The sequence below is a fragment of the Stegostoma tigrinum genome, chromosome 1 (genome assembly GCF_030684315.1).
Source record: "Stegostoma tigrinum isolate sSteTig4 chromosome 1, sSteTig4.hap1, whole genome shotgun sequence".
In the NCBI taxonomy this organism is placed as follows: domain Eukaryota; kingdom Metazoa; phylum Chordata; class Chondrichthyes; order Orectolobiformes; family Stegostomatidae; genus Stegostoma; species Stegostoma tigrinum.
Genome location: NC_081354.1, coordinates 7,750,322 through 7,764,194, shown reverse-complemented (window position 1 = coordinate 7,764,194; position 13,873 = coordinate 7,750,322). Strand labels below are relative to the sequence as shown.

At 42.2% G+C, this 13,873-nt stretch overlaps 1 protein-coding gene across 3 annotated transcripts in view; it reads left to right on the top strand.

Annotated features, from left to right (window-relative positions):
- Window positions 1–13,873, top strand: part of grid2 (glutamate receptor, ionotropic, delta 2) — a 961,209-nt gene that overhangs the window by 672,413 nt on the left and 274,923 nt on the right. For 2 of the 3 annotated variants that reach the window (XM_059650127.1, XM_059650148.1), the window contains exon 5: window positions 11,907–11,960. The exons of the other annotated variant lie outside the window; for it this stretch is intronic. In XM_059650127.1, coding sequence (XP_059506110.1) covers window positions 11,907–11,960 — 54 coding nt within the window. The remainder of the gene's footprint in view (window positions 1–11,906; window positions 11,961–13,873) is intronic. 3 annotated transcript variants of the gene reach the window in all.

Sequence of the window (13,873 nt, the reverse complement as noted above, 5' to 3'; positions counted from 1 at the left end):
CACACACACACACACATGCACGCACACACGCAACACATAAACACACACACACATGCACACAGGAGCACACACACACACATGCGCATGCACATAAACACACACACATGCACACGCAAACATGGAAAAATGTGCATACCCACGTGCACGCCTGTGCACACACACATGATCACATACACATGCACTGACACACATACACACACTCACACATGTGCACACACATGCACACATACGCGTGCGTGCGCGCGCGTGCACACACACATACGCACACACATATATGCACACACACGTACACACATATGCACATGCACACACACATGCACACGCAAACATGGACAGATGCGCACACCCACACGCACACACACATGCACACACATACATGCACACATATGCATACACACACATGCACACACACAAACACGTATGTACATACGCACATAACACATGCACACACACATACACACACATAAACACGCACACACACATACACACACACGCACACACACACGCACACACACACACACACACACACACACACACATACACACACACACGTGCACTCACACACATATACCACACACACGTACACACATAAACACACACACACATGCACACGCAAACATGGACAAATGTGCACACCCACGCACACATGCGTGCACACCCACGCACACACACATGCGTGCACACATGCACATGTACACATACACACACACATACAAACACATACACACACACTCACACACACACATAAACGCACAGAGCACACACACGTGCACACATACACACATGCGCACACACACACACTCACACACACGCACACACGCACACACATATACCACACACATAAACACACACACACATGCACAAGCAAACATGGAAAAATGTGCACACCCACGCACACACACACATGCATGCACACATGCACACACACACATGCACAAACCCACACATGTGCACACACACACAGATGCGCACAGACACACACACACACACACACACACACACACACACACACACACACACATGCAAATATGGACAAATGCGCACACTCATGCACACATACGGACACATATACATGCACACACATGCACATGTACACATACACACACACATACAAACACATACACACACATGCACACACACATAAACACACAGAGCACATACACGTGCACACACATGCACACATGTGCACACATACACACATATGCACACACACACGCACACATACACACATGCGCACACACACACTCACACACATACATAAACGCACAGAGCACACACACATGCACACATACACACATGCGTGCACACACACACGTATGCACACATGCACACACACACTCACACATACATGCACACACACACGCGTGTGCACACACACACATATACCACACACATGCACAAGCAAACATAAACAAATGTGCACACGCATGCACACATGCGCGCACACCCACGCACGCACACACACATGCATGCACACATGCACACATACACATGCACTCACACATGCACATGCCCACACATGTGCACACACACACAGATGCGCACACACATACAGACACACACACACACACACACACACACACACACACACACACACACACACACACACACACAGATGCGCACATACATGCACACACACACACATACATATGCAAATATGGACAAATGCGCACACCCATGCACACATACGGACACACATACATGCACACACATGCACATGTACACATACACACACACATACAAACATATACACACACACACATTACCACACACACGTACACACATAAACACACACACACAAGCACACGCAAACATGGACAAATGTGCACACCCACACACACATGCGTGCACACCCACGCACACACACACATGCATGCACACATGCACACATACACATGCACTCACACACATGCACAAGCCCACACATGTGCACACACACACGGATGCGCACAGACACACACACACACACACACACACACACATGCAAATATGGACAAATGCGCACACCCATGCACACATACGGACACATATACATGCGCACACATGCACATGTACACATACACACACACATACAAACACATACACACACATGCACACACACATAAACACACAGAGCACATACACGTGCACACACATGCACACGTGTGCACACATACACACATATGCACACACACACGCACACATACACACATGCGCACACACACACTCACACACATACACAAACACGCGCGCTCGCGTGCACACACACACACATACATACACACACGCGCGCACTCACACACATATACCACACACACGTACACACATAAACACACACACATGCACACGCAAACATGAACAAATGTGCACACCCACGCTCACATGCGTGCACACCCACACACACACACATGCACACATACACATGCATGCACACATGCACACATACACATGCACGCGTGCGCGCGCGCACACACACACATACACGCACACACACACATACACACACACACACACACACACACACATATACCACACACACGTACACACATAAACACACACACACATGCACACGCAAACATGGACAAATGTGCACACCCACACACACATGCGTGCACACCCACGCACACACACACATGCATGCACACATGCACACATACACTTGCACGCACATACATGCACATGCCCACACATGTGCACACACACACACATACACACACGCACAGATGTGCACTTACATGCACACACACACACACACACACACACACATATGCCAACATGGACAAATGCACACACCCATGCACACATACAGACGCACAGACATGCACACATATGCACATGTACACATATGTGCACACACACGCACACATACGCACACACACACACACGCACAGATGTGCACATACATGCGCGCGCGCACACACACACACATATGCAAACATTGACAAATGTGCACACCCATTCACACATACGGACGCATAGACATGCACACACATGCACATGTACACATACACACACACATACAAACACATACACACACACACTCACACACACACATAAACGCACAGAGCACACACATGCACACATACACACGTGTGCACACATACGTATGCACACGTGCACACACACATACACTCACACACACATACACACACACACATGCGCGTGCACACACACACATATACCACACACATAAACACACAAACACATGCACAAACAAACATGGACAAATGTGCACACCCACGCACACATGCGCGCACACCCATGCACGCACACACACATGCATGCACACATGCACACATACACATGCACTCACACATGCACACGCCCACACATGTGCACACACACACAGATGCGTGCACACACACACACACACACACACACACACACACAGATGCACACATACATGCACACACACACACATGCATATGCAAATATGGACAAATGTGCACACCCATGCGCACATACGGACACACATACATGCACACACATGCACATGTACACATACACACACACATACAAACACATACACACACACATGCACACACACATAAACACACAGAGCACACACACACACACACGTGTGCACACATACACACATATGCACACACACACGCACACATACACACATGTGCACATATGCATGCACACACACATGCACACATAAACACACACACGCACATACACACACACATGCACACACACACAAACACATACACACATACACGCACGCGCGCACACACACACATGCACAGATGCGCACATACATGCGCGCGCGCGCGCACACCCACACACACACACACACACAGATGTAAATATGGACAAATGCGCACACCCATGCACACATACGGACACACAGACATGCACATGTACACATACACACACACATACAAACACATACACACACACATGCACACACACACACATAAACACACAGAGCACACACACACACGCACACATACACACGTGCGCACGCACACACACACACACACACACACACACACACACACACACACACACACACACACACACACACAAGCACATGAACACATGTAAATCTATGTGGTGAATTTGTATTTGCAGATACATTCCATTTTGATCAAAAAGTGTACAAATTATAGACGGTCAGTCAATGTGGTGTTTTATAAATTCCTACTTTAGAAATAAACCTGTCTGACTACAAAACAAAACACAAACAGATTCTAAACAAGGTCTCACGCCTGATATGTGTTGTCTGATCTAAAATGTCACATCTTCTTTACACTGATTTAGTTCTCCCGGGACAGGAATTTGGGGATTTTCATGTGCATATTAAAACCTTCTAACTAATTAAAGATTTAACAGCATGCTAGGTTTGTTTAATACATCCTCATCAGTGATGTGACCCTTTGATCTCTTACTTAGAAATTCTGTGTCTGATACCACCTCCCTCACTAACACCCAAAGAAGGAGTAAGACTCCAAAAGCTTGTGTTTTCAAATAAACCTATGGAACTATAACCTGGTGTTGTGATATTTCTGACATAGCTTCAATTAGATCATGGTTGTTCTTTATCTTAAAATCCATTTAGTTTCCTTGGCTCCAAAACCCCTTATGTTCAGTTAGATTGTAACTAATCTGCATGTCAAATTCATCTGTCCTTGCTTCCATATCACGAAACCTTATCAAACTAGAATCTATGAATCTCAGCTTTGAAATTTTCAGCTCAAAGCTTCAATAGCATCATTATTTTTCTATCAACTGAGAATCACACTCCTTCCTTATACAGATAAATGAAAAACTTAAGAGTGGAACCATTCCTTCTTACTTTGACTTTTGTCACGAGTAACTGAGATGAGGAAGAATTTCTTCACTCAGAGAGTTGTGAACCTGTGGAATTCTCTCCCACAGAAAGCTGTTGGGGCCAGTCCATTAGATCTATTCAAGAGGGAGCTGGACGTGACCCTTGTGACTGAAGGGATCATGCGATTTGGAGAGAAAGCGAGAATGGGATACTGAGATTACATGATCAGCCTTGATCATATTCAACAGCGGTGCAGACTTGAACGGCTGAATGGCCTACTCCTGCACCTATTTTCTTAGTTCCTATGAGAGGGAATGCACTGACCTGTTGTGGGAGACAGTTAAAGAATGAGCAAAGCTACTCTGTCTTCAGACCCAGCCTCACTTTTTCAAAAAGGTCACACCTGAAATTCTATCACAGCCCTGAACTATCTTATTAACTATTTCCAATTTTTAACCTTCACTCATCTACCTATTAACAATGTAATTTATCCTTAATGCCTCTCAAACAACATCCGGAAGGGTCTTTTCTTTTAATTCATTCATGGGATCTGTGCATTGCCTAGACCAGCATTTATTGTCCATCCCTAATTGCCCCAACTTGGCAATGATGACAGTGTAGAAGGCACAGCAATTGGCAAGAAAACTTATTAGCAACGTACACACACTAGTCACCTATCAGAATAGATACAGGGAAGCAGTGAGTGTAATATATTTAGATTTTGAGAAGGTATTTGATAAGGTATTACTCATTAGGCTACCTAATAATATCAAAACCAAAATCAAAAATTGGAGGTAGTATTTTAGCATGTATGGAGGACTGGCTGACTAATAGAAGACAGAGAGATGGAATAAAGGGAACATTTTCAGTATGGTAATCTGTAACTAGTGCAATGACACCAGGATTAGTGTAGTGACCACAATTATATTATATATATAGTTGATCTCATTGAATGACCCACTTTTCCTCCTGCATCTCATGTTTTATGGCCTAGGTTAAAAAGGAGACCTTCACCTGTGATGCCTAACTGTGCATTAATGTACAACAAAATATTTCTAAAACCTCGCTCAAATATTTTGGGGAAATTGCATGAGGTTTGCATTGTGTATTTATAAAGACTATGCAGGAAATCCTCACACTGTTCCTAGAACCACAGATTTGAAATAGCATTTTATAGCATTTTATGTAGCAGAAAAAGCAGAACCATCGCTCTTAGATGGCAAGTATCCAAAGAGTTTATGTGAAAAACCAGACAATAAAATCATCAATGCAGTTCATTGCTTGAGGTAATATGGCAGATAATACTGGGAACAGACTGGCAATTAATCAAATGTTATAAAATAGTAAGTCATATAATGTTAGATGATAAAGGTTTTACTTCTGTCAATTTGGAAGGTTTGTGCATTAACAATCACAAAGACAGTAAATTCTATTTTAAAAACTGTTTTCACCTGCCTCTCAACTTTGTCGTAAGGAGCAAATTATGGGTAAGAAATATTTATAGATTCTCCAACATCCTCCGAGAGATCACAGGGGAAGAGAAAGTACCCTGCAGCACTGGCTCTTTCAACGAAATGCCACAGTCTGACCTTCATTTAGCATGCAGATAACCTTTAACTGGAAAGGTTCCAGTGCGGTTTGAGTACAAATGACTTATGACAGCTCGTCAACACCACATTTGAAGACAGACTGTCAACGTGTCTTGCTGTCCTTCAATTTTTAGGTTCTTAAAATGTGGTTTGCCGCAACAATAGCAGCCCAGAGCCTTCAAAAGTTTGGAGGTCACTATCCCTCCTCTTAGTTTCAAGCCGTGATCTGAGGGCCCTAAAACTGCTGGAGATGTTCAGAATGCCCGGGTGCATCTACAGATACAGAAGACAGCTAGCATTTCACCTGAGCACTTAACTCTATTTTTTGCACCATGCTGAGTCTTCCCCGGAATTGTTCATTCTTATTTCAGATTTGCAACACTTTGATTTTGCAACTGAGTTACAGTATTATAGAAATAGGAGCAGACAAAAGACTTGACTCGTGATATTACAGAAACTGTCCACTTACAATTCAAGAAATTAGCTGCAGTTGACAATTCGCAATTAGAACATAGAACATAGAACATAGAACAGTACAGCACAGAACAGGCCCTTCAGCCCACAATGTTGTGCCGACCATTGATCCTCATGTATGCACCCTCAAATTTCTGTGACCATATACATGTCCAGCAGTCTCTTAAATGACCCCAATGACCTTGCTTCCACAACTGCTGCCGGCAACGCATTCCATGCTCTCACAACTCTCTGCGTAAAGAACCTGCCTCTGACATCCCCTCTATACTTTCCACCAACCAGCTTAAAACTATGACCCCTCGTGCTAGCCATTTCTGCCCTGGGAAATAGTCTCTGGCTATCAACTCTATCTATGCCTCTCATTATATTGTATACCTCAATTAGGTCCATATACGCTGCCATTCCTTCATCATTGCTGGCTCAAAATCTCAGAACGCCAACATAAATAAAGGCATTTTTGTCTCATATACTGGGAGAGAGCTGCATTCAGCTTTGTACATTTGGCCGTTGAAAAAGAAAGTTGACTTTTTTTTGCAAAGTGCAATATGTAACTTAATTACACCACTTCCTCAAAAACAGGCATTAACATAAACATATGGAGGAGAACATGCATTTCTATAACACTGGTCATTATCTCAGGATGTTCCAAAACCTTCACTGCAAATTAAGGACTTTGAGGGATATAAATAAAGTTAATGGTCATTGTCTTTTCCCTAGAATGGGTGATTTCAAGAATAGGAGGCACATTGTTAAGGTGAGAGGAGAAATATTTCTACGACATGAGGCGGAGATTTTATACACAGAGGGTGGTTCGTGTGTGGAATGAACTTCCTTAGGAACTGGTGGTTGTGGGTACAATTACAAAGTTTAAAAGACATTTGGATAAGTACATGAATAGGAAAGGTTTAGACGGATATGGACCAGGAGCAGGGAGATGGGACTAATTTAGTTTGGGATTAAGTTCGGCATGGACTGGTTGGGCTAAAAGATCTGTTTTAGTGCTGTATGGCTCCATGATTCCATGAAGTGCAGTCACTATTGTTGTATGAGAAGAACATAAGTCAATTTGCATGCAGCAAGCTCCCATGGGTCACAAACAGATAGCCACTAAATAATCAGCTTCATTTCTGTCATTGGTGATGGCTCAATGTTGGAAAGAAAACTGTGGAGAACTTGCCTGCTGTTGATCAGTTAGTGCCATGGAATTTTTGACGTCCACCTGAGAGCACAGATAAGGAACTCCATTTAACATTGTATTGAATAATGGTATATCCAACAACACAGCATTTCGTCAGAGACAAGATGATTTCCAAACAAACCAAGGCTTACGGAGGAGTATCCAGGATGCGAATGTCCTTGCTTCAAGGTTTGCCCAAGTGATAGCTTAGTTCTTTTATTCCCAACCTGTTGTCATTCCCTAATGGTTGGTGTGCCTGCCTGACTTGGTCAGAAGTCACATGACACCAGGTTATAGCCCAACAGGTTTTGTTGAAATCTCAACCTTTCAAAGTGCAATTCTTTCATTAGGTAAAGACACTTGCTCCCCACCTCTCGCTGCCAAGATCCAATCATCAGAAGCTCAAAGTCACGTGAATTTAATCTAGCTGCCCATTTTACTTCACTCATGGGATGTTTCTATCGCAACTGAGCAAGCATTTATTGTCCATCCCTAGATGGCCTTGAGAAGGTGGTAGTGCATTTCTTTCTTGAACCACTGTAGCCCATGAGCTGTAGTAGATGCTGTTAGGGAGGGAGTTCTAGCATTTTGACCCAGCGACAGTGAAGGAATGGTGATATATTTCCAAGTCAGGGTGGCGAGGGAACTTGCAAGGGTTGGTATTATCATGTATCAGCTGCCCTTGTCCTTCTGGACAGGCAGGCAGGCAGACTGCCACAGGAATATTAATGATAACTTGCTATTAAAATGGACCTAGTCTCCAAGCATAGCTCTCAGTCAAAGACATAGACCACACACTACTTTTTACCGGGTGTCTAACCCCTCCACAACATTCCCTCACAATTTTGCACACACTTTGCACAGTGAACCGATGTATCAATTATTATTCAGGCTAAGAATTTGACTAGATTCCATTTATAGAACTGCACGTGGTAGCTTCATAGAGGGGAGAAAAGCAACTCAGTAAGGATGAAACAGATTCAAAGTTAAATCATTTTTACAAATGTAAATCGTAATGTTAGATACAGAAAGGTCCGTCTGTTGAAATGCATAAAATAAATTCACAGGAAAAAGTCTCATTCATCATGAACCAGTTATCAGTTTGGAGAGCATTAGTTCCTCAACCAACAATCGATTTGCTCAGCAAATACTCCAGGGTAAAGTCACATTGAATACTAAATGTTTTTGGATGCAACAAAAACTTGTATTGAATTGCAGTACAGGCACAATTGGTTAGCTGTCATGTTTCTTGCTGTTCTCATTTTAACAGCTGAAGTTTAGTATCAGAGCCAGATGAGGCCATTGAGCCCATTGAGACTGTTCTGCTATACAAAGCTGATCAGTGTCATAACTCTGCCAATATAACACATATTTTAGTGTAAATTCTTACTACCATTAATTAAGCTAACATCTATTGCTTTTTGTGAGTGAAAGCTTCAGACTTCCATTAATCTTTCCTTGATGACATATTTTCCTAGATGTGCAGTTTAGGTAGATTGGCCATTCTGAATTGCCCTGTAGTGTCCAAGGATGTGTAGACTCAGTGGATTAGCCATGGGGTTAATGCAGGATTATAGGGTTAGAATGGGGGAATGGTTCTGTGTGGGATGCTGTTTGGAGGATTGATGCAGAATCGACGAACTGAAATGATTTCCTGCTATTGAGCAACCAGTCAATTAATTTGAAAACGCTTAGAGAAAACCTTAAATTGCCCCTTAATCTTTTAGATTCCAGAATAAGGGGATTCTAAAACAAGGGGTCATAATCTGAGAATTAGGCCCAGATCATCCAGGAGAGATGTTAGGAAGGACTTCTACACAGAGAGGCTGGTAGATGTTTGGAACTACCTTCCACAAATGTCAGGGGATACTGCATCCATTGCCAATTTTAAATCTGAGATAGATAAATTTTTGTTAAGCAAAGCTTTTAAGGAAAACCATAAAACTATGTTTCTGAGCTTAGGCTCTGTTAAAATGGCTGGCATTCGTTGACTTTCTATATTCACTTCAACCAGTCAGCCTGAGTGAGACTTTAAATGGTTCGAACAACAAGCTTGATTTATTTTGATGGGCTGAAAGGCCTCCTTCTGTGCAGTAGATATCTCTGACTCTTTATATTGCTTGGCAACAAAGCTGAACCAAAATTTAATTTGCCTTGTTAAAGTTCATGATCAATTTATGACAAAAGTGAAGAAAGCTCACATAACCAAGCATTGAATAGTCATTATTGCATGAAGCTAAATACATAAACTAAGATCAGAAAGTAATCTCGTGTTGACAGGCAAATATCAAGAGTAATAATACATTTTATTAATAGTCTGAGAGTACCGAAGAACAAAGCATCTTTCACAAAAGCTGGAGATTCTCTTTGTGGTCTGGTATTGATGCAGCAGAAAGCTCATTTCCTTAATCTAAAGGCAACATACAGATGCAATAAATAAATGTCCTCACGGGTGGAAACTCCATGTACTGTCTACCACATGACACTTTTCATTGGACAGGCTTATTGGATGTAAAGCTTTCAGGATCTTGTGATACCTCAGGTGATGTAAGTGGCCATTATCTCCACATTTGTATAAAGGAAATAAAAGGACAATCATTTTTTTAAAAATCAGGACATTTATTTTCAACTCAAAACATTAATGCTCTTTCTCTCACCACAGATGCTGCCAGACCTGCTGAGTTTCTCTAGAACTTTCTGTTTTCGTTTCAGAAGTTTCAGCATCTGCAGAATTCCATTTATAATAAGCCAGAGGTTCGTAATGTGGCTGAAATGTGCCTGGAAGTGTGGTGGGGGCAGGATCGATTGAGGCATTCCAGAGGTGACTGGACAATTATTTCATGGAAACAAAATGCAGCATAACAGGGAAAATGTAGGAACCAAAATGCTGAGAGAGCTGGCACAGACACGATTGGCCAAACGGCCTTCTTCTGCACCATAACAATTCTGTGATTGGGAGATGTGAGGCAAAAATAGAATGGGAATTAAAGCAGAAAGTGCTGGGAGAAACTCAGCAGGTCTGGCAACACCTGCAGACAGATAAAAATGATTAACATTTCAACCCCATTTGGATCTCAGAATTGAAGGGGTTTGAGAAAAGTGATGGGTTTTCTGCTATTTTGAAAAGGCAGAAGGAGAAGCAATGGCAGCAGACGGTAAAGGTGTTCCAGAGGAAAAACACAAAAGGGAAATAGAGTGGGAGGAAACGTGTCAGGAACATGAACACCATATAGACCAGTTCGGCCAAATAGTCTGCTTGAGCTATACATTCTTGGGATGTTTAGCAATCTATAAAGTGCTATATAAATGCAAGTTGTTGTTGAAGTTCACAAGAATTTGTGTGGCCTGTTGGTCATGATTTTCGCTCCAATGAAACAGGTTTCACAAATGGGAACTCGAGGAAAGGAGCATCCTCGGGTTGTAGTCCCTTTGACGGAGGCACTGTTATAAAAGAGAAGAATATATAACTGAATATTGCACAAGTAGTTTTTCTGCTGTGATTTTGGAAACGGTGCTATTTAAACAATTTATTTTTCTTTAATTTTAAATGAAGTCTAAATATAAGGGAGTAGAAGTGCTGTCCATTCAGCTCTTACAGTATGCCAGCTGACGTTTGAGTTGGAATGCCTTCAGTAGTGTTTTAAGAATAAAAATTAACTGCCAGAGGTCAAGATGAAATGAAAATAGCAGAGAACTGTATTTTCTCTGGGCCAATTTATTAAATGGATCCTTTCTTTAAAAAAAGATAAACGCTTTCAAAGGAAGGGGGAGAAAATTTCAGAGAGTTGTTATGGGAATAATCACTGAGGCACAACACAGTAGGCCTTCCAGCTCAGTCTGCATGTATCAATTGGAATTTCTATGGAATGACTCTATGAGTGACAGACTGATCCTTTCCACTTCACAGGTTGTTGACTCCAATCTAGTGGCTTTTGACTGTCACTGGATCTTCATAAATGAGGTAATTGTTGATGTGTGGGGGGAATGCAGCAAAATTCGACCGAAGTCTTGCCAAGTAGCAATAGATATTACAATTACCTTTTTATCCCAGCGGTACAAAGGCTATGAATATGTGAAGAGCACTGGGTCTCCACTGCTTGCTAATGATTGCTGTTATCTGATGCAAATTTTAAAGGGACACCATGGAATCTGGCGGATAGAAAGTGAATGGAGGTGGTGTGAGTATACTTTATAATCCGTGGGTGAGTTGATTAGCAGCTGGAGCATGCTGAGCATCTTCAGTCTGCCCTACCACCTGGGAGGGTCTGCTGGCCGGTTTCTTGTTGGGAATACAGGTCCCGCTTTTGTTAGCCCAGTGAATGCATCACAGCAGTGACACTTAACTTCATTCACAGTTCAGTTCCTTGGCAAAACTTCTTGTCGTCTGGAATCTGTCGTTAGAAAGCCTTTTGTCTGTTTGGGGTGAGTCACTTTGTGTTTTGAAGAGGCAGTGCCATTTTTTTTTGATCAGCGCTCAGCTGTTAAATACTGAACATTCAGGTCTTAAGGAACCAGGTTTACCACACAGCTGCCTGATGATGAGCTTATAGTCAACTCTTACTGAAAATAAATGCAATTTAAGGTGAATATAGACTAATATTAAAGAGAATATAGACTAATATTAAAGAGAATACGGAATAATATTAAGGTGAATAAAGAATAATATTAAGGTGAATATAGAATGTAATATTAAGGTGAATATGGAATGATTAACATGGTCTAATTAACTGTTCCAATTTATAGTTTGAGAAAATTCAAAAGAGCTCAAGAACCAATTGTGCAGACTTCCGCGGTGAATTTCTTCTTATCCAGATTTCATGTAAACCATCAAGAGCAATGTGTTAAGAAGCACTGTAAAGAGCGTCTGCACTTGGTCTAGAATAGTCGGGCTAGTCAATGATTCAGTCTGTCAACTGTGCCAAGTGGTTGGGCAAGTTATCACCGACACAGTCCCCATATACCACCTACCCCGCCCTCCTCCAACACAGTTTCTCCCAGTCGGCTGTGCCATGCTGGGTAACTGGGACAGTGTGCTCCAATGAGCCGACACTGTGCAGTTCAGGTGCATTTCTCTCAGGCTGTGGGATGGGGATGCAGCACTCCTGCACCAGGGGAGCATAACTAAAAAATGAGACAGTAAGTACTGCCAATGCTGGAGTTAGAGATAACACAGTGTGGAGCTGAAGAAGCACAGCAGGCCAGAGAGCATCAGAGGAGCTGGAAAGCTGACGTTTCGAAACATAGCTTTCCAGCTCCTCTGATGCTGCCTGGCCTGCTGTGTTCCTCCAGCTCCGCACTGTGTTATAGCTAAAAATGAAGCATTTTTAAAAGAAAACTGAAACTGGAATAATTGACAATTGTACTGATAAAAATAATTCCTGTCATATTGATTATTTTCAGAAGTACAGAATGCAGAGACTGACAAGAGTTTTTAGTGAACCACTTCTAAACATATACATGCCAGGCATTATCCACAGAAAAACTTCCAAACTACATTTTCTGACAATGTTACAGTGTTTATGGATGTCCCCACTGACTTTCTTTGGCTTACTGCAAGTGGTAATTACTGAAACTAAATGCAGACAAGAAATTGCTTAGTTCGCTAATCTCACTCTTTATACATCCATCCCATGTATGGCTAACCCAATTATACATTTCATAGCCATCTTTGACATTTTCCTGGAGCATTGCTCACATGACATTTTATGTACAACCATCTTACTCAGCCAAGTTCCTACTTTCTTCCCGACCCTCTTCCCCCCTTCTCCAAAGTTTTGTGTTTTAGAAATAATGAAGAGTAGCATTGAAAGGAAACTTGAAAAGGAATTTTCTCATTTCTTTTCTCTGACTGTTGCTCGTAAAAGTGGCAAAAGA